Raw genomic sequence first — 20,179 nt, 5'->3', positions numbered from 1 at the left:
ATATATTCATATACATATGTTAAAGATGGAAGGGAGGTGATGAGACCCATTCTCTAAAAGTAAAAATGAAATTGAAAATGAAGTATGTGTGTAATATGAAATTTCACATTTTACAGTGATATGAATCATAATTACTATCCCACAAAGGATAGAAGAGCAAACAATGACCTCTAGTGTATTACACTCGCAAATGCTAATCAAAATTCAGGATGGGACATCTTATACAAATAATAATAATAATAATAATAACAATAACAATAACAACAATAATAATAATAATAACAAATATTATTAATATTAGACATTTTCTTCATGTATTTTTCTGATACCTTCAGGGGCTCATCGACAAAAGTTTGAGGCTTTTTAAGATATGACATTCATGCGCAAGACAAACGCAGTTCCAATTTGTGACGCCCCAACAAACAAACGGCCTATAGCATAGTGGTACATGACTGGGACCCGCAAAGTCTGTGGTTTGATACCCGGTGTAGGCACAATAAGATCGGCCGGGCCGTTGGGCCCTTGAGCAAGGCCCTTAACCCTGCATTGCTCCAGGGGAGGATTGTCTCCTGCTTAGTCTAATCAACTGTAAGTCGCTTTGGATAAAAGCGTCAGGAAAATTACATGCAATGTAAACGCACATATATTCCTATATGAACAAATGTATTAGTCATCCATGACTCATGACTCAAACTTTTGTCGTAAATGTAGGCATATGCATTTGTCATCAACGTATCCGGCTAACCAATTTGTTTTCCGTCCCAACAAGGAAACCGGAATAGTAACAACTGAATCAAAGTCTTACTCGAGTGACATGACATGCTCCTATGAAAAGCGGCACTCATTTGCCTTGCTCACATTTTTCTTTTATTTTTGTATTATAGATCCATCCATTATCTTACCCCGCTTATCCTGAACAGGGTCGCAGGGGGGCTGGAGCCTATCCCAGCATACATTGGGCGAAAGGCAGGAATACACCCTGAACAGGTCGCCAGTGAAATGATTTTCTCTGCTATACTTTCAGGTGCGTGCAGCATTCCCCTTTCTTGTATTTTGCATTGAAAAATAAATGTCATGGCAGCGTGCTGGCGGTTTGTAGTACCTGATTTTTGGAAGAGAATGTGGTCCTGCATTAACTCGTCGGCCTGTTGTATTCCCTCGTTTTATTGTTGTTTGTCAGAAGTACACAATTGTGAACATACAGTCGCTTTCCATATGATTTTGCTTTCGTTCCATGCGTTAAAACCTACTAAGTCGTTTGTCGGAATCTGTGGCGGCAGGGAGCATGCTGTCTGGTCTACATCAAAAGCGGCGCCGATCATCACGTCCGCTTTTATTTGTGTCCAGGAATTATGGGATATGTAGAAGGAGCAATGCAATTATTGCATTGCATTAGTGCAGTTGTGCTTTACGTTAAAAAATAAGTTATGGATTGATTTTCTTTAATAATAATTTTTTTTAAAAACCTTGTACCTGATGCACAGGTGCTGCTGCCTAGATGCTAAGAACAAAGGATGATTGCTTGTCAGTTTTACTTTTCTATTCCCATTCTCTTTTTTTTCTTCCTTTTTGATTGCATTTGATTCTCATAAACTGCCTGCTGGGTCTTCTTTGCTTGGCCCTCCCAGGACTACAACCAAGAAGTTTGGTCGGATAACTATTGCACTACAGGTCATTTCGCTCTCAGATTAACCTAACTGTAAGAAGATAACAATTGACAAAAAAGTGCATATTACAGTCTAATAGAAATTCTTATTGAAATTGGTGATGCCATTTGATTCGACTAGATGTTTTGTACCTTAGAAGTGTGAGAGGTGGTGATGAGTAAGTAAAAAAATAGATATATTGACATGTTCTTAGTCAACCTCATAGTTTCACATGAGATTGTGGAAGAATATATTCACAATAGATCAATTCACAATAGAATATTCACAATAGTTAACCACAATAGTTTTGTTACCCTATGGTTTGTGTGTTTCTCAGTCCTGGCTGAGCCAAACTATTTTCATATCAAATTAAACTGGTATTCAGAACAAATATCCCAGTCTTATAGGCAGGTAGCAGTTGAAATTGTACTTCCCTCTAGGGTCTTTCAGCATACTTATCCCTGGTTATGGGTATGCACTTTATTGTACGTCGCTCTGGATAAGAGCGTCTGCCAAATGTCATTAATGTAATGTAATGTAATCTCCCCTGCAGTGTCGTTACACCAGTGCTAGACAGTATGAGGAATGCTTCACTTTAAAACCATCCCCTCCATACCCTGCATCCTCTTTTCACTGGCTTTAGAATATGTATTCTGAATGTGTCCTCCTCATTTTATTCCACTTCCATTATTAACTGTATATAAAATGTGTTTGAAAACCCGGAAATGCTCCAAATGAAGCAAGAAATGTGGATCAATTAGAATTGGGAAGGCACATTCCTACCATAGGTGAAAGCAAGTTATGGCACGGCAAGGTGTATCCCAGCCTCTCGTCCACTGCATGTTGGGATAGGCTCCCCCCACCCACAAAACCTTACCAGAGTAGGTATACATCAGGAACACAGCAAAGCTTACTCAAGTGTATTCATATTCTTGGATAACACATTGCAGAAACTTTTCACAAGGGGGCATAAATGGACAATTGCAAAGGATAAATTCCAAAATGGCCTGTTCTCATCATTATGTTATGTTATGAAATCAAATTATGTGCAATTAAGAAAGACAAATGTATGTCTTTTTTATATATAAATATATAAGAAGACATTACAAGTACGTAAGTACAAAAATTGCCATTTATTTCTTAAACACATGGCAAGCAGAATAAATGATTCACAGTGAATTCAACGATAGAAAACTGTGAAAGACAATATGCAGAATTCTGGTCCCATTAACAAAAGGGATTTTTATTTCACATAGTAGTAACTTGGGAATACTTTCATAATTGTAATTTAATGAATATCCTAAGAACAGCGTGTGCATGTTTTACAGGTGCTACTTCAGTACAGTTATGCCAGCATTTGACCGATTTACGAATGAGGTGAGTGGTGCAGTAGTGACACATTACATTTGTAAATACTGTTGTGGAATGACACTACAGGTAGCGTAAACAAAAGTTCCCAAATCCAAGCAGTCTGTATAATGTTTGCTTTCTATAACAATGAGATTGAGTCATGTTGAACATTAAATAATTTTACAAACAGAAAATTCTGAACTGAACGGTACCAATACAAAATTGGCCTTCAGACTCGTTTAAAATTAAATAAATACTAAAATATTAAAGCACATATCTGGAACAAATACATTTTCTGCAGATTTTACTCATGAATTATGCATTCCTGCCCAATAATATCTTTTCTTTGTTCTCCTCATATTGACGAATCATCTTTGGGAGATCGTGATCTGCAGGTATCACCTAAAACAAAGCAGAAGTAAATGATAAACACTACTGAAAACAACTGAACTAAAAGCTATATCAGAAAAAAAAAAAAAAAGAAAAAAAAATTGGTGAACTGAGAATGGCATGCATCATACCTTTATGACCTCAGGGAGAAAAACTTTATCAAATGTTTTTCTCAAGAGGCAATGCAACTATTGCATTTATCGAGACAAACTTCATTATCCATGCACCATGGTCAATCAAACATAATGCCCTGAAGGCTAAGTCACTTACGAGAACAGGAGCAGGGACTTTAAATGATGTCTTGTTAATCAGCCAGTCTTCATACAGCTGATGTACCGCTTCCAAATATTCCTAAGAGTATAAGTAAAACACTAAATACTGTATACGAAGGGTAACACAGTCTGCAATGACAGATAGGTGCTGGACATCTGACACTTACCATGGGAATCATTTTCTCCTCCTCCCTGCACCTTTCCTTCAGCCTCTCATAGCAGATCTGTGGTGTAGTCTGCAAGTAAACTAGTTCATACAGAAAAGGACAATTACCTTGCTGTACAAACCAACCAATTAGTCTGACAGCATACAGGAAATTTAATTTACTTCTTTTACAAGGAGAGGTAAGTGACTTCTATTACAACATTGTAAGAAACACTTTTCTGTTTATCTTACAATGCCTGTTCAAGTCATTACATTACATTACATTATTGGCATTTGGCAGACGCTCTTATCCAGAGCGACGTACAGTTGATTCGACTAAGCAGGAGACAATCATCCCCTGGAGCAATGCAGGGTTAAGGCCCAACGGCTGTGCGGATCTTATTGTGGCTACACTGGGATTCGAACCACCGACCTTGTGTTTCCCCGTCATTTACCTTAACCACTACGCTATAGGCCGCCCCTGTTTTGGTTTGACTGCAAAATAGCTTACCAATTAGATCCACAGGAATGTGAATATTCCGAATGATCCATTCAAACCATTCACTCAGAACAGCGAAGTCCACATCTGGCATCTTTCCACTGAAAAATAAAAATGCAAAAATGCTGAGGAAATCCTTGAAAAGACCAAGGATTGAAAAGGTGTAAATTCAATAAAAGCAAAAAAAAAAAAAAATGATAATTACATTTCATTGAAAAAAAATATATATTTCTCATATGACACTGGAGCCTTACATTTAGCCCATGGAAACAAAAGAGCACTAAAGTAGGCCTGTATCCAATTTAATTATCACAATGGACAATGATACCTTCGGTAAAGATTTTCCACAAAGATGTACTTGGCACTGTAGATGGATCTTTCCATCATTCTTACAGGAGCCGTCTGAAGAACACGGGAAGAACATGTGACAGATTATAAAACGAGTTTAACCTGAAAGATCTAAACTCAAAAGCTTGGTCACTCACTCAAACTGTCATACACCCTCACACAGGATTTAATCTTGAAGAGATCCTTATCAAAACAGGTGGAGTACGCACTATTGTGGAGAGGTGACGATCCAACATGGTCAACTGTACGTAAGTCTGCAGGGTGAGACCCCAACGAGATGGGTCCTGGTACATCAAACCCTGCAGGAAACACACAAAAACAGCACAACATAATAAAACCCACCACAAATCAACAAATGACTAATATCATCATTTCAAAAACAGGACCACCTTCAAAAACACAACACAAACTGAACACAATTCAACTTTCAAATACACACAAAACTAACTTTCAATGTATTCGTACATAAACTGAGGCGCTTTCAGTAAAAGGAAAGAATGAAATTCTATAACTTCCACATCAATCCTACCAGAGGGTTGTGCCCTTGAACATTCCTCCATTTGGATACTGGTTCAGTCATTACCTGAAAGGGGAACAGAATTGATCTGAATGCTGTATAGCTTTACAGAAGTAAATGTTTTTGATTGTAGGGCAATTTATTAACTCAACCCAATCATCTGGCCCTATAAGAAACCTGATTGACATGTGATTATGCTATACTAGTATTTATAGTGTCCATTAAACCCATCATGGAACTGTACTGTTTAAGTTCTTAGGCTTACAATATAAAAAACATAGATACGTTCATTATGCATCTCCTCGCTCATTATTTTTCATGTACATTAAAAAAGTAAAGATATACATTACTTTAATATAATGTACATATTTGGCATGATAGTATTTACTAAACACCTTATCATACAGTAAACTTAAAAAAATAGGGACTGATCACAATGAGCTCTATAAACGGCAGTCTATCGTTTACTGCTTACAATGCAATCTCAGTGTTCTAAATAAGGCAACACGATTTGATCTAAATAGATGTGGGATATAAATTAAGTGAATTATCAATCAATTGAAACGTGACTAATACACGAGGACCATGTACCTCTATATCACTCGTTTTACTGAAATGCTCCAAACATGTTGTCTTCCCACTGGCGATGTTGCCTTCAATGCATATCTGAAAAAACATCTCCGGTCAAAGAGCTTGTCTGAAAGATAACAGCCAGCATTTGCGGATACCACATCAGTCTAAAATTCCTCCCAGATAATCGACTGAACAATTAGTACTACTGACTGGTCAGATTCACTCCCGACTCACAGGTAAAGGAAGGGTGGAAATCAGCAGTTCTCGGCTCTCGAGGACCATCATTTAAGTAACGGGCCTACAGCTAACGTATTGGTGCCCATCAGCAATTAATATACACGAAGTTTCAATTAAAAACTAAAAACGTAAAATGCCCTTACCACTAATTGTTTCTTCTCTCCGTTTCTCACCAACTTCCCTTGAGAAGAACACAACATTATATCCTATTTTCAGAGCGCAATGCCGTGATAAATTAATGAAAAGGCAAACAATAAAAGCGTAGTAGGTAACAACAGCGAGCAGCGTGTGAGGTTACAGCAAAGCGCACACAAATGTTGAGTGCCGGTTTAACGTGAATCGTGTTTTTAGGTTAGTTATGTCACACGTTCTCATTGTAATTCGTCAATGTTGACCGCACAGTATAAATGAAACAATGAAGAAATAGCGGTGCTATGAGCACCTACTTCTGTAGCTGTGCTGCGTCCTACTGCTTAGAAGTCTCGCCTGCGTGTTCATCCATGTACACTTCCGGTGTACAGGTTTCTGACAATCGCTTATTTGTCTGTTTAAACGGCCAGCGATTGTGGAATGTATTTGTGCGAAAGTCCTCCTAAAGCGGCCAATGTAACAAGAAGAAAATGACATCTCGCATGCTTCCAAAGCTTAGCACAATGTCTGGAATTATGTCAAGTCGCCATAACGGTCGCCTATTTCACTTCCGTAAAGAAGTGTTCCTGGTACAGTCACTGCGCAGTGCGTGTAGGAGGAGCTCATTTAGTGCTTAAATTCTAAAAGGGGTAGTTCACTGTCTGGAGTCCGGACACAGTCTAGACTTTTCAATATTATTTCAGTTTCACTTGGCGTATTTTTTTAGATTTGACCAGTCCGTTTTGTCTGAAGTACATTTTAGATTACCTACATTCCATAGGTGTATGGGCATCAACGGGTTTGTGGTAGTAAGAAAATACATCTCACGTTTCACACTCCCCTGTGGTTATAAGGACAGTAATGTCTGCCCTCTAACGGACAATTGCAAACATTGTAGCGACTTGATTTTACACTCTTATGAGGGCAAGACTACCATGGGCTGACGTTTGTTAATTCCCGATGTTTAATTGTAATACATTTTGCCATTTCCTCCTTAGATCCAGCAGAAAGTATTTTTAAGTGTTTTTTTCCGGAAAAAATTACAAAAACACGTGGCATTCTAAATATCTTGTATAAGTATTTATTTTATTGAATATCCCTTTCAGCATCGTAGAATTATTGAGGTTCAATACGAGATTAGTGCCCCCTACATTGAACCATGTCTAAATGTATAAATGTACAGCTCTAGCAATAACTCAGGTTTCTCTAATCTGGAAAATTCACTTGAAACACGTGGGTGAAATTAAAACACAATTCAGTTTGTGTTTATTAAGTACAAATTTCTATATGCTTTATGCGAGACTACCAAATCATAGATTTTGAAGAGGAAAATAAGAATTGGATTGTCCATTATGTGTTGAGGTATAAATATATAGATCTTTAATGTAATAAACTAGTTCATCACCTTTATTATGAGGGTCGTGTGACAAAATTCTGTCTCGTCAGTGCACTGATCTTCCCTTTTCAATTACTTATCCATTCTGCGTTATTTTCCTTCTCCCTCCATGTTTGTCTTCTCATTCACTTTTTTCAATCCCATGTCGGTTCTGTCCATCATTCATTTGCACTGTGGTGTCCACTGAGGGAGTCATCATGACAGCACCTCTCAAGTTCCTTCTCAACTTCTCTCTGCAATTGGTTTATTCCACCAAGCTCACCAAACAGGCTAACAGGCTTTAACTGGCCTGATGAGTTTTTATCTTCACCTGCAAGGGCCATTGAGCCCTTCATGTCTGTGGAGACTTGCTATTCAGTCACTGCATTCTTTAGCAATTTTATTATCACTTCCTACTTTCAAGCATTTACGCTGCTGTGTGAGGTCATCATCTATTTCATCATCTCCATAATCTCAGTGTCCAGGAGCACAGATGGTGCAGACAGGCAGTGTACATTGGATTAGTGTCCAAATTGCTTCTCTCTTCAACATATCACTGTGTCATTTCCTCTAGACAATCCTCTAGATATCAGGCTGCAGGTAAGCATCAGGTTGTTACACCCTGCTGCTTCGTTCCATATCATTTTGCAGTTCCTCTCATGCTGAGTTGATAAAAGATCTTTTCACAGGTTTCACTGGTTTCATTGCCCTGTCTATTTGAATCTGAATTCGATTTCATCTCTCCCAAACTGGTGAAATGCTGCTGCTGTTAATATGGTTATTGCATAAATGCATTACAGGTTGGGGATGTCAAAGTCTAGGGCATTTCTACAACAAACTGATTCAATCAAAACACTGCCACTCACAAAACTCTAAGCAGAAGGTACATCTTTCATTAAAGGCAACATTTTGATTATCCCTAAATCTATTCTAGCATTTCTAGCAAAGGTTTTGTGTGAAAACTGCTTCTTAACAGTAATTACAAATATCATCAAAAAAGTGCTTTTTGACATGAAAATATGACAAGTCGAAATCAGTCAGAATGATTTATTAAATGAAAGGGCTTTTTTGGTCATAAAACCAGTTTTGCCAAATCAACATGGACTGGTTCACAGAGAAAATACATGTAGTATTTGCTTACTACAAAAAAACTATTTCCAAGCTGGAAGAAGAAAACTGATCTGATATATTTCTAACAAATTTTGGGACCATTCACACTCAAAATATCAAAATCTATACAGCTCCTTTATATTCAGATTGTGTTTGTTTAGCTTCCTAAATTCAATGGCATTGACAAAGTATTTAGGCTGTAAAAAAACCCCAAATTCTTCACATACAAACAATAATTTGTACAATCACGCATATCTATGCACAATCACAATGATTGTCACACCATCAACCCATCAGCCTAATGTCTTTGAAACATAGTACAATAGTACCTTAAACATGGGGTCTCTATATCTAGTCAGGATTTCTTGGTGGTATGGCCTTTAACTTAAGGCACCATGGTTAAAGTGAGTGACTGACATCCTTATGGTACACACATTTCATACACTCATATAAAACCATGTGCCATATCACAGAGCTGTAATAAATACACCAGCTACAGCTATAACCCATTGGCTCTCTCTGGCCTTATCAAAACTCACATATACATATCGACACAGTCCACAGAGATGATTGGCTGCAACTCACAACCACAGCAAGCTGAAGGCTGCGGGTTTAGTCAGCAGTGTAAAAATACTCTGTAACATGAATATTGAATCTAACAATTCATTGAATGCCTTTTGATACAGAAGGCCTGGTTAATCTGTCATACAAGGCAACTTACTAGGGCAATAAAGTATAAATTGAAATATATACAGCCTTCCTCTCAACCACCTTAAAAAGACCTCTTCAGACATTGAACTGGGCTCAATTTTGTACCATTCACTTAGTTTGGCAGACATGTTTACATCACAATACAAACTGGAGTGACCATCCATTGATTTCACAAGTTCATTGAGAAGTTTCAATTCCAGGATGCGCCCAAAAAAGTCTCATCCATTGGCATTTTTGGACTTTTGGAAAACTACTACAAGACAACTATTACATTGACTACTATATTTTTTTCATAGAAGCATGCAGCATTCCATGATGGATCAGACTGGTTTGTTTGGCCAAACTGGTCACACTGTGGCCCCCACTGGGGGTGTGGTCAACAGTTACTACGTCATCAGGAAGCATGAGATGCCATTCCGGCATGACGGTGTCGGAAATAACTCCCAGGGAAGAGTTAGTGGGCAGAGGCCAGGGGGAGGTCATCCCTGGGAACATGACATGTGACAGTAGCCCTCCTGTCTGAGCTGGGTGGGTCACTGGGGCTCAGGCTGTGCCTCCCTCTCACTCCCCGGCTTGGTGCGGGCGGGGACGTACTCGCTGGCCTGCGTGCTGCTGGAGCTTCCCACACTCGTGTGCCAGTGCCTCACTCCCAGGTACGTGTTGAAGCCATAGACAGCCATCACCAGGAAGCCAAATATCTGCATAGGAAATTACATATAGGACGTAGTCATAAGATCTTATTCATTGGTCATGTTATTCAAAAAGAACATGATTTAAGTCTAAATAACCGAATTAAACATAGAAAAGAATGTGAATAGTAGAAGGAAGGTTGACTGCAATCTCAGTTTATGACAGGAAATGAAAACATGAGCTGACACAAGGGCAAGCAAAATCTGCATGAACGTAGAATTGAATCAACAGCCCCATTCAGAATGCAGAGGCAGAATAGGAGCCCCAATGCCAGAGGAAATCCCTGAATGTGAAATCTGAGGTTCCAGCTGGGAACACATTGTCATGAAGCACAAACCGACAGCAGTACCCCAGGGCTCTCAGCACCATCCTACAGGGATTTAGATTTGAACAGTCACTGCTCGAGAAAGTATGTCTACAGCTTCTTAGTACTTCATACACTTTTTCTATATCAATTCAGGAAAAGGATTAAGTGTAAGTGTCAAATAGGTTTAAAAAACCATGCTCTGCTAGACTAGTGCAAGAGAGAACTATAAAGAAGGTCCTGTGCTGTCCCCAGAGGCAATGATCCTGAACTCCATAGCTCCATGTGAAATGAAATGGCAGGGTAAGTTATGGTTTGCAGACCAGCAGTTTCTGAGATGTCTGGCATAAACAATAGCCTTTTGACAAGGCGGGAATAATTAATGTGAAATGTAAAGTTGAAGAAGTCACATTTAACGCGACTCCCGCAGTCTTTATATACAGTATGTATGCAGCTAGTATACAGATTTCCCATACTTGATATAATCAGTTATTCACACCATTATTACTCATGTCCATCAGATTTTAACCTATATCTGAGATCCAAAAATCCTGATAATTTTACATTCCCCCTTTTGAGCTAGTTTTGAGTAGTTCTGAACAAAAGAGAATCATAGACCATTGTTCCTGACCTCCCTGGCGAACATATTCCCTTGAGGATTTATGACACAGAGGACTTAAAACGCCTCTTGTGAAGCAGGCCGGCAGCCTGTGAGGAAGGACTGAAGAGAGAGGCACTCAAGTCCTGAAACCCTGGAAATAAGGCACTTTAGCAGGCAGTGAAAGTCCACCATCTATGAGACTAGTAGTGTGGTCACAAGTTATGAGGCTGTGACTCAGAGGAAACAGGGGGTGGGCCGTGCTCACCGCAGCAGTTATCTCGGCTCCAGACATGTGGTTCAGCGTGGCCAGCACAACAGAGGCGAGGAGGAAGAAGAAGGCGCTTGCAGCAGTGTTGACCAGGTCCTGCAGAGATAACTGCTGGATAACTTCTTCTGAGCCTCAGATGGCTCATTTGTAAAAGAAAAAAAAATTGCAATAGGGGGACAACAGCAAATTTGACCAAACTGACTCAATGCTTTTACATGTACCTGTATGCACATCATTATTGCATTTTACTGATCAGTCTGTACAGAGCATATTACATCTAGAAACACTGTGAGCACAGACTCCCCAAAAACACTTATATAAGAGAACACAGGATGTCAAACTAAAAGCACAAATAGTTGTGAAGAAGCAAGTTTACATTTGAGATAACATATGGGGTAGTCTCAGAAGCCAGATGGTCAGATCTCTAGGGATCTGAAGCCGAACAGTATGGGAGCTGCACTTACTCTAACATCAATAGGCATGCCAGGGACCTCAGCTTAGACACTGATCAGATTCTCAGAGGCTGGTTCATATAAGTGTGACTTGTCTGATGTAGGCTCTCTCTATTAAACCAGGTCCATGTCTTTTTGTTTATTAAAGCTGCTGGTTTTAATCATTGCCTTACAACTTGGAACGACTGATCAGTCTGAGCATGGTACCGAGTAGATAGGTATAAGCATGGCAGGGAAAGGAAAGGTTCCTCACAATAAGCCATTGCATGAGACCTGAAACATCTAAGAACAGAAGTAAAGACAGAGAACGAGAAATAAATAGCTACAGATGACATGAGCATGGTCAGCATGTGATTGGGTGCGTGTGGTGAGTCATTGTGTACGGTCTCACATGATGCTACCACAATGTTCAGCTCTAAATCGAATGTTGTTCCAGAAGAACATCTTAATGGCCATCTAGTGCATTAAGATGAATGAGCAGGTCCTTCTGACCAGAAAGCAAGCTGTTGCAATCCTGTTCTGTATATCAGGCTTCAATTATTATTAATTTAATTTATTGAATATAATATATATATATATATATATATATATATATATATATATATATATATATATATATATATATATAATAAATATATACTGTATCATAATGGCATGGATGAACAGATTTGCCTCCAGTTCTACTGCCATTACATTATTTATTTCTTAGTACAAAAGTAAAGAACTGAAATGCCACTGCTATGCCTATCTAAGACAGCTATTCTGAATGTCATATCTAAAAACTGCATGAAGCATCTAAAGTAGTCACTTGTGGTTCTGCATTTAAATATAGACCTCATATCACTACTACCTTCAAAAGGCTTACAGGCGCTGCTTCATTCTACTATTATTCTAGTATTCGCCAAGCCACCAAGTGCACAAAAGGTTGGTAGTTTTTCTGAAAAGCTCTGAATTTGAACAAAAGTTGCAAGTGACAAGGATCGGTAAGGGATTTCACTTCAGTGTGGATACATGGATGCGAGAAGAAGCTGTCAGCCAAAGACTTTTTAAAGGCTGGCACAACTCCTTTAAATGACTGTACCAAATGCTTTAATGTGTGTTCATATGCTTTAGACCCGGCACCATTCAGGAATATGTCCATTAATCTGGTCTATTTTTAGTTTAGTTTATTTTTAGCTTTATTTTTTTACATAAGTCTGTGCTTTGAAAAAGTCAAGTTTTATTTTATTTCTGCTCTTGGCCCTCCATAATGCTTATACAGCCATAAACCTAGGGCGGCCTGTCGCGTAGTGGTTAAGGCACATGACTGGGACCTGCAAGGTCAGTGGTTCAGTCGGTGTCGCCACAATAAGATCCGCACAACCGTTGGGCCCTTAGCAAGCCCCTTAACCCTGCATTGCTCCAGGGGAACTGGTCAGCCAGATACCAGTTGACTTGTTGGTTTCTTTGAGACTGGGAGGGGTACAGACCTGCTATGCCTTGATGGACTCTGGCTTTTCACAGCAGTGCAACATTGTGTCTGTTGTTCTTTGAGACACATGGAAGCATATGGCATGAAGAAGTTTACCATGGACAGGTAAAGTGAATAAAGGGGTCAGAAGCTACACTCGGCAAAGCTACTGTAACCTCATTATACCCATGAATATCATCAAAACATCAATCACAATCCTTCAGAACTTGAGACGTCACCATCAGCATTTCTTCAGCCAGATATCAAGGGCCCGTTTACCACAAAATGGTACTTTCTCACCCACCGAGAAAGCAGATCATAATCTTCTCTGTTCCCAGTGCCAAAAACACCACAAACTGGCTAGCAAATCATCATCCAGTCCAGCCACCACAATTACAGAAACTGCTCTGCTATAGGGGTAATGTCAGAAAAGTGCACCAAGCAGCATTCTCCGATTACCCTCAGACTGCCACGTCATATAAAAAATCCCCCACCACAATGGCTGTGGAGTCAGGCGCCTGCGAGCGATCCAAACAGACATCTCCAAGACATGAACATGGTCAAAGAAGCCTCACAATAGGGTCCCCAGTCATGCTGTTCCATTCCAGAAGAAATCAAAAGGCTATATTTCATGTGGGCCAGGGCCCTTGGCTCTGCCTTGCAACACTGGGGTCCCACTTACCGCTGAGTTGGAGAGTGGGTGAGACGGTTGGTCTGTACCTCAGACCAACCACAAACCAAAAATAAATTCTAATTCTCTAATGAGTCATAGCAACAGAATTTCCTCAATCCAATCTTACACATAACACACACACACACACACACAGAAACCTTCAAAACAATGGCTTTTTGAACCTCAAGTAGCTTTCACTGACCAAGGCAAATTCTCAGTGTCTTGCCAATGAAAAATGAATAGTGTGAATCACATTGTTCACATCAACTGTCTGTAGTAGCATACTGTAATTTAAGAGAAAATGTGGACAACAGATGATTTAACCTGCATTGCTTTCATCTTAATCGAGTCCTGTATTTTTCTTCATATTTCTGTTGGTTCTTACAATTATGCTCTGTAAAATATAATGTTTTTTATGTTTCATCGGCAAGTAGCTGTTGCATGTCCTAATAAGTACTAATAAGAATCCATATAAATCCTCACTAAATAAAATAAAATAAATAAATTCCACAAAAAGATGAAATGCATTGCTAGGGGACAATGTGATGAAGTGAGCAGCAGTACGCACGGTGAGACTCCAGTTGATGTGAGGCACTTTGCTGTCGATGCTGAGGCTGAAGACCAGGAGCAGGCCACTGGTGAGGAAGAAAGCACTGCAGCTGACAAACTCAAAGAAGTACACACTTCCACAGGGCAAGCACTGCATGATGCTCTCTATGCAGATGAAGGCAATGAGAGAGAGGACCTATAAGATAAGAACAGGTCACAAAGAGCAATCTTTCAGTGTACAGAACCACAATACACAATACATATCTTATATCCGTCCAAAGTTACACAAAAGCATTTAGCAGATGCTCTTATCCAGAGCGACATACACAGCTTACACCTCACCTAGTATCCATTTATACAGTTGGACATTTACAAAGTGATTCAGGGCACCTCGCTCAATGGTACAAGAACAGTACCCTACATTAGAATCAAACCTGCAGCCGCTGGGTAATCCCAGTTTACGAACATTTATACTCCACTGCCATTTTATCATATTATATTCTTTGTATCATGACAAATGCACTTCACTGAGTGCGATAGTCAAGGAAGCCACATGACATGTACCACCAGCCATAACTGTAGTTTCCATTTGGGATGCGCTTACTTTCATTAACCCGACTTGACAAAACTGACTCAGGACACACACATGTAATTGACCCATAGGCAAAAGATGATTTTTTTATTTATTAGTTTTGCCAGAAGCTCATGTGCTTCATGAAATCATTTATTTATGATATGAAATATTAATTAAAACCACATCCACATACAGTAGCAGAAAATAAACAAAACTGCAGGGTCTGGAGAGGGACAGGAATGAGGAAGGCAAAGGAGAGTGAGATGGGCTAATTGGACTTATTAAAATGGAGATGTTAGATGTTAGATATACTGCAGGCTTGGGTAACAGCAGTAACTGGGTGGGGCAGCAACAAGCTTGCTGGGTCCGCAATTGAATTATCGTCATGTGTCCCATCTCCCCCAGCCTGCTGCTGGCCCCATTCTTCACCTCACAGATCAGGTTCTCTGCCGGTAATAGCCACTTAGAGGCAGACCCCCGCCCCACCATCATCTGCTATAGGAAGACAGATAGGAAGGGGATGACTCTGGCTGCAAGGCTACACCACGCTCAAAGCACAAGCTCCCCTCTTTAACAGGAATGGGTCATCCATTTCATGATTACAATGTCATCCAGATTACATCATATCAATCTCTGCGCACAAATTAAGTAGTTAATCCAAAATCATTGAACCCGAGGGATGATCTGACCGCAAACTCCAAGAAACATGTTTCACAGACTGGCTGCTGTCCACATACAGTCATCTAATTCTTCAGCATATACAGTACAAGATGGAAGGGGCCATCAGCTGATGATGTGGTAAAGTTTACCAAAGAGACTAAAGGCTGTCAGCTGGCCAGGTCATCCTACAATACTGCACCTAGTTCCTGTGCCTGAAGGTCACCCAGCATCCTCAATGCTGGCAAATACAATATAACCACTCTTTTTTTTTGGCCTTTTTTCAGCTTTATTGGACAGTATATAGTATAGAGAGACAGGAAGAATGGGAGCAAGAGAGAGGGGAAGACATGCGACAAATGTCAGACGGTCGGATTCGAACCGCCGACGTCGCGGCTCGCAATGAGCATGCGGTCAGTGCCCTACAGGCTGCACCACCGAGACACCCCAATATAACCACTGTACTAGAACAGGTACAAAGGAGGGTTTATCCACAGAAATGTTTTTAAATGGCCATAAAGAAACCCAAAAATTCCCTGCAATAGCACCAAACTGGATTTATAGAAATCAATACAGAAGTTGTAAGAATTTTCATCTTAACAGTTGGATACATAGAATTTTCATTAAAAATGTTTTTCATAATCTAATGATGTTAGATTATTTGTGTGCATTTCAGTGTCGCTACATGATTTTATAGCTTCAGTAGACAATAGGTACAATTCAACTGTCTGTCCAATAACTAATACAGCCTCATAAACCAGCCTCAAGCTATGGTACAGAGAAACCACATAAAAAGACATTTCTGATACTGCCACTTTAAGTATATTAAATGGCAGCTGTAACTATAATTCAGTAGGATGACAAGATTGTGTTCAAGGAAGAATAGAAAATTGTAGACATACAACCGAGAGCTGTATTTATTGGTTCACACCACAAACCTCCAGACTACACTGGCCTGTCTGGTGATCTGGCCTTCAGCAATGTTTGCCAGTTTTAGTTTCATAAAGGGCAGATGCCATTTCACCCAGATGAATCAGCACCTGGGAGTGTTCACAGGGACTGGGAATGAGTTTAAGGTCAAAGCTTCTAAAAATAGACCTGCGGCTCAAAGGCGCCTTGTCTCCGATACACTCTGAAGTAAGGACACGGATAACCTGTGAATTGCACAGTACAAGAAAACTAAATGATTGTCAACTTGTAGTGGATGATGTAGCAGTGACTCAATCAAAAGTATAGCCTACTATAACCATTCACAAACCATCATGCATGAAGTTTGCTGTGAAAAGACATGGTCTGCAATGGTCAGATTTGTTGTCTACTGGTCCTGCACCATGAGTCTCATTAACTCAAAGGAAAAAGGGGTATGCTGGACTAGATGTTTATGTTGGACCAGATGTCTAGGGCAGCCTGTAGCGTAGTGGTTAAGGTACATGACTGGGACCCGCAAGGTTGGTGGTTCAATTGTCGGTGTACCCACAATAAAATCTGCAGTCATTGGGCCCTTGAGTAAGGCCCTTAACCCTGCATTGCTCCAGGGGAGGATTGTCTCCAGCTTAGTCTAAATCAACTGTACGTCGCTCTGGATAAGAGGATCTGCCAAATGCCATTAATGTAATGTAATATACAGTTGTACAGTTGCACCAGATGTGTCCAACCTGTGTAGGCCACACCAATGGTGCTGAGAGCTATTACTCAATGTGCAATGTCATTGTTGCATAAATTAAATTAAAACATGTGGACCATTTATCTATACTACCTTTTCATCTTAAATAATGCTAAGGACAGGCACATCTAATTTGTTGATTTTGCAATATGGTGGCCATCTTCTCTACTCCACGGAATCTTCTCCCTGTTAAACACAATAGAACTACTCAGAACTTCAACTCGGAGGCCCTTTCAGATCTTTCTGACCTCCATTTCAACCTTTTCCCAAAACAAATATTCCAGAGCACTGTGATAAAGTGAGTACTGACTGTGCATGGTCCAACAGAGCTAAATCCACACTTTCTTATCTCTGCTTGATAAGTGCAGGCTATGTGAGATGGGTCACCACTTTCGCGACTGGAGCGCACATTTACTGCCCAAGAGCAAATACCAAAACACGTGTGACACAACATGGTGGAAAATATCTCTCCTTGAAAACACCTATAATTTGTACAAAACAAGCATACTAAGTGCCTTTTGTGAAGGAATGAACTAATTTCAGTGGTTCCAGTGCATGCCATTTAGAATATTTTTGTTTCTACTGTTTTAGGGTAAACAAGAAAAAGCACTACTTACTGCTCCATCTTCATGGCTGGTAAATTGCCTTAGGGCTGTGTGTGTGTGTGTGTGTGTGTGTGTGTGTGTGTGTGTGTGCATTCATACACCTAACTGTATTCAAACTTCAACTTTTCCTTTAATAGAAAGGTAATACAGGCATGCCATCTCTGAGTCTCAGGTTATTTAACTTCACTTGACTCAACCACTTGGTTCACTTGAACACATGCTTTATTTCTGTGTTTTCCCATTGTATAACACAAAACACACTGTGGAACAGAACAGAAGGACAAAATTCTGTTGGAGCCATGCACTCTGCAGGTGAACCTGGTTTGGACATGACGTTTTTATTTCCTTTTCATTATTTTCCCTCTCAGGTATCTGGTTTAAGTCCCCAGCCCAATGTAAGACTGTCAGTTGCTCCTCTTATAATTTTCGCATACCCCAGAAAACAGCATTACCCTATAGCAAGAAAGCTTCATACTATTTAATGACAACATCAATATACAATATACAACTGCCCACTCAAATGAACATAAAGGGCACATAAAGTAGATGGGCCAATGGAACATTTTATTATTTGCAAATAAAGTAAAATGTCAAGGCAGATTTGCTCAATACACTACTAAGCATTACGATCGCTTATTACAAATGAAAGTATACACGCTGCTGCTATTGCGGAAAAGTCCTTTCAATCAGGCTACGTGCCACCGACTATTGGGTGCCAAGAACCTGTTTAAAATCAATTCCCGATTGTTGCAACCACTGAAAATATTTTGCTTATATATTTAAAATTACTACATAAACTGTGCTGGGAATCATCCACCTCACCACGGTGTCTTTGAGGGAAGAAATACATCCACGTATAAAAAAAAGCGTGAGTTAGTTTCGTTTTCCTCTCGCCATTAGGCTACGTATGTCTGAGAGGATACGTGAAATTGTCAGTTATACAAGAACATGGTCTACGATGTTTGTGGTCCTGTCAAACAACAGTTAATCATGGTTTTGAAAGAACGAATGCTGTTTGGTCCATGTTAGCCAAAACACCAGGTATGTTCACTGGTCCTAAAATTACGTTTGCTGATTGATAGAACTGTGTAGGGCTACACGCGTTACATGCGGAGATTCGTGCCAAGTTAGATGTGTACAGGCCAGCACTTACCACTTCAATGATTTTTAAAATTCCAAAGTTTGATTTCAGATATTCCGAGTCGCATCGGATTCCCCTGAAGACATTTCTTGAAGTAACTGGTTCAGTTGTCGGTTGATATGGGCTACTAGCCCCAGATATCATTGAAGTGTTGGAGGCCACGCCATCCAATCCATCCGCCTCCTCTGTGTTCATCTTCAGGACCAGTGCCGATAAGATGGACTTCTGTAGAGAAAAACTAAACGGACACTCTGCTGGGTACAATCCAGTGTCCAACAGACTAAAACGGCAAAATAGCAGCTCAGCAATGCATCCACGCCAATAAGGCTACTAGTCTACTGTACCGTATTGCATTCGGTACACTCGAAAGAGTGAACATTATCTCAAAGAATGTAAAAAATAAAATGAAAAAATGAATAGGCTACCCACAACCAGCTGTTATTTGTTCATTGTTAACAAATATGCTGTTCTGCGAAAACGAACATTAAATCACTTTGAGCCTACTTTCCTGTAAATAGAAATATCCTGGTTTTACAGAATATCCAAGCATCGCCTTGTGGTGCACGGCAACGCATTGCACTCTGGAGCCGAAATAAACATTTAAAAAAAGCTAATATAGGCTAATAACGTTAGGCTAAAACGAAGTCTTCACGAGAATTTCATATTATGTTCACAGCGCAGGGGGGACCACTCGTCTCTGAAATTCGCCTCTATAAAGTCAACAATATATTTTTATGTGTGGGCTGAGCCTAAAGAAGGAACCGCTCAGTCTAGATCGGAGTTCAGCAGCAGTCACAACAGAGGAGCATCGGCCCAGATTCGTCACGTGTCACAGGTATGCACCAATGACGCCTGGGCAGGTATCCTGCTTTATTATTTTCCTTTCTTTCTCGCTCTCCCATTGGGAGGTAGGATATTGTTTTTTTGTTTTTTTTCTCTCTCAAAACATCTGTTACATCCTTTTCTCACATTATGGCTACAGTATGTTCTACATATGTTTCTATTTTGTGTGCGTTTTACTGCAGCAATATATAATTGACTGAAAATAGCATTTATAACTATAAATGTGTAATACATAAAGAAAAGTCCAGCGGAATAATAATAATCTCGAACTTTCGGATAACAACTGCTGCGCAGTCAAAACAATAACTGTATTACTAATTAGCATGCAACAATAAAATTAACATAGAAGAAGACAATCGGGAAATACAATTCCGGCCCTCTTTTTGGCAAGTTTAGTTTGGTGGCTC

General features: G+C 39.8%; 2 protein-coding genes across 2 annotated transcripts; both read right to left on the bottom strand.

Moving 5' to 3' along the window:
• Positions 1–2,760: 2,760 nt before the first annotated feature.
• Positions 2,761–6,702, bottom strand: tk2 (thymidine kinase 2). The gene is made up of 10 exons (XM_061221134.1): positions 6,424–6,702; positions 6,121–6,158; positions 5,759–5,833; positions 5,180–5,233; positions 4,860–4,949; positions 4,631–4,704; positions 4,315–4,403; positions 3,826–3,905; positions 3,657–3,737; positions 2,761–3,398 (listed from the first exon to the last, which is right to left on the bottom strand). Exons 1-10 carry the CDS (start codon positions 6,602–6,604, stop codon positions 3,312–3,314), a joined length of 849 nt encoding a protein of 282 aa, XP_061077118.1. The 5' UTR covers positions 6,605–6,702; the 3' UTR covers positions 2,761–3,311.
• A 1,652-nt stretch (positions 6,703–8,354) lies between these two features.
• On the bottom strand, positions 8,355–19,692 carry LOC133111008 (CKLF-like MARVEL transmembrane domain-containing protein 4). The gene is made up of 4 exons (XM_061221137.1): positions 18,942–19,692; positions 14,309–14,485; positions 11,163–11,261; positions 8,355–10,000 (listed from the first exon to the last, which is right to left on the bottom strand). The coding sequence occupies exons 1-4, from the start codon at positions 19,122–19,124 to the stop codon at positions 9,836–9,838; spliced, it is 624 nt and encodes a 207-aa protein (XP_061077121.1). The 5' UTR covers positions 19,125–19,692; the 3' UTR covers positions 8,355–9,835.
• Between the last annotated feature and the right edge of the window lie 487 nt (positions 19,693–20,179).

Source organism: Conger conger, chromosome 15 (assembly GCF_963514075.1).
Source record: "Conger conger chromosome 15, fConCon1.1, whole genome shotgun sequence".
Classification (NCBI taxonomy): Eukaryota; Metazoa; Chordata; class Actinopteri; order Anguilliformes; family Congridae; genus Conger; species Conger conger.
The sequence above is the reverse complement of the archived record's forward strand: the minus strand, read 5'-3'. Positions and strand labels throughout refer to the sequence as shown.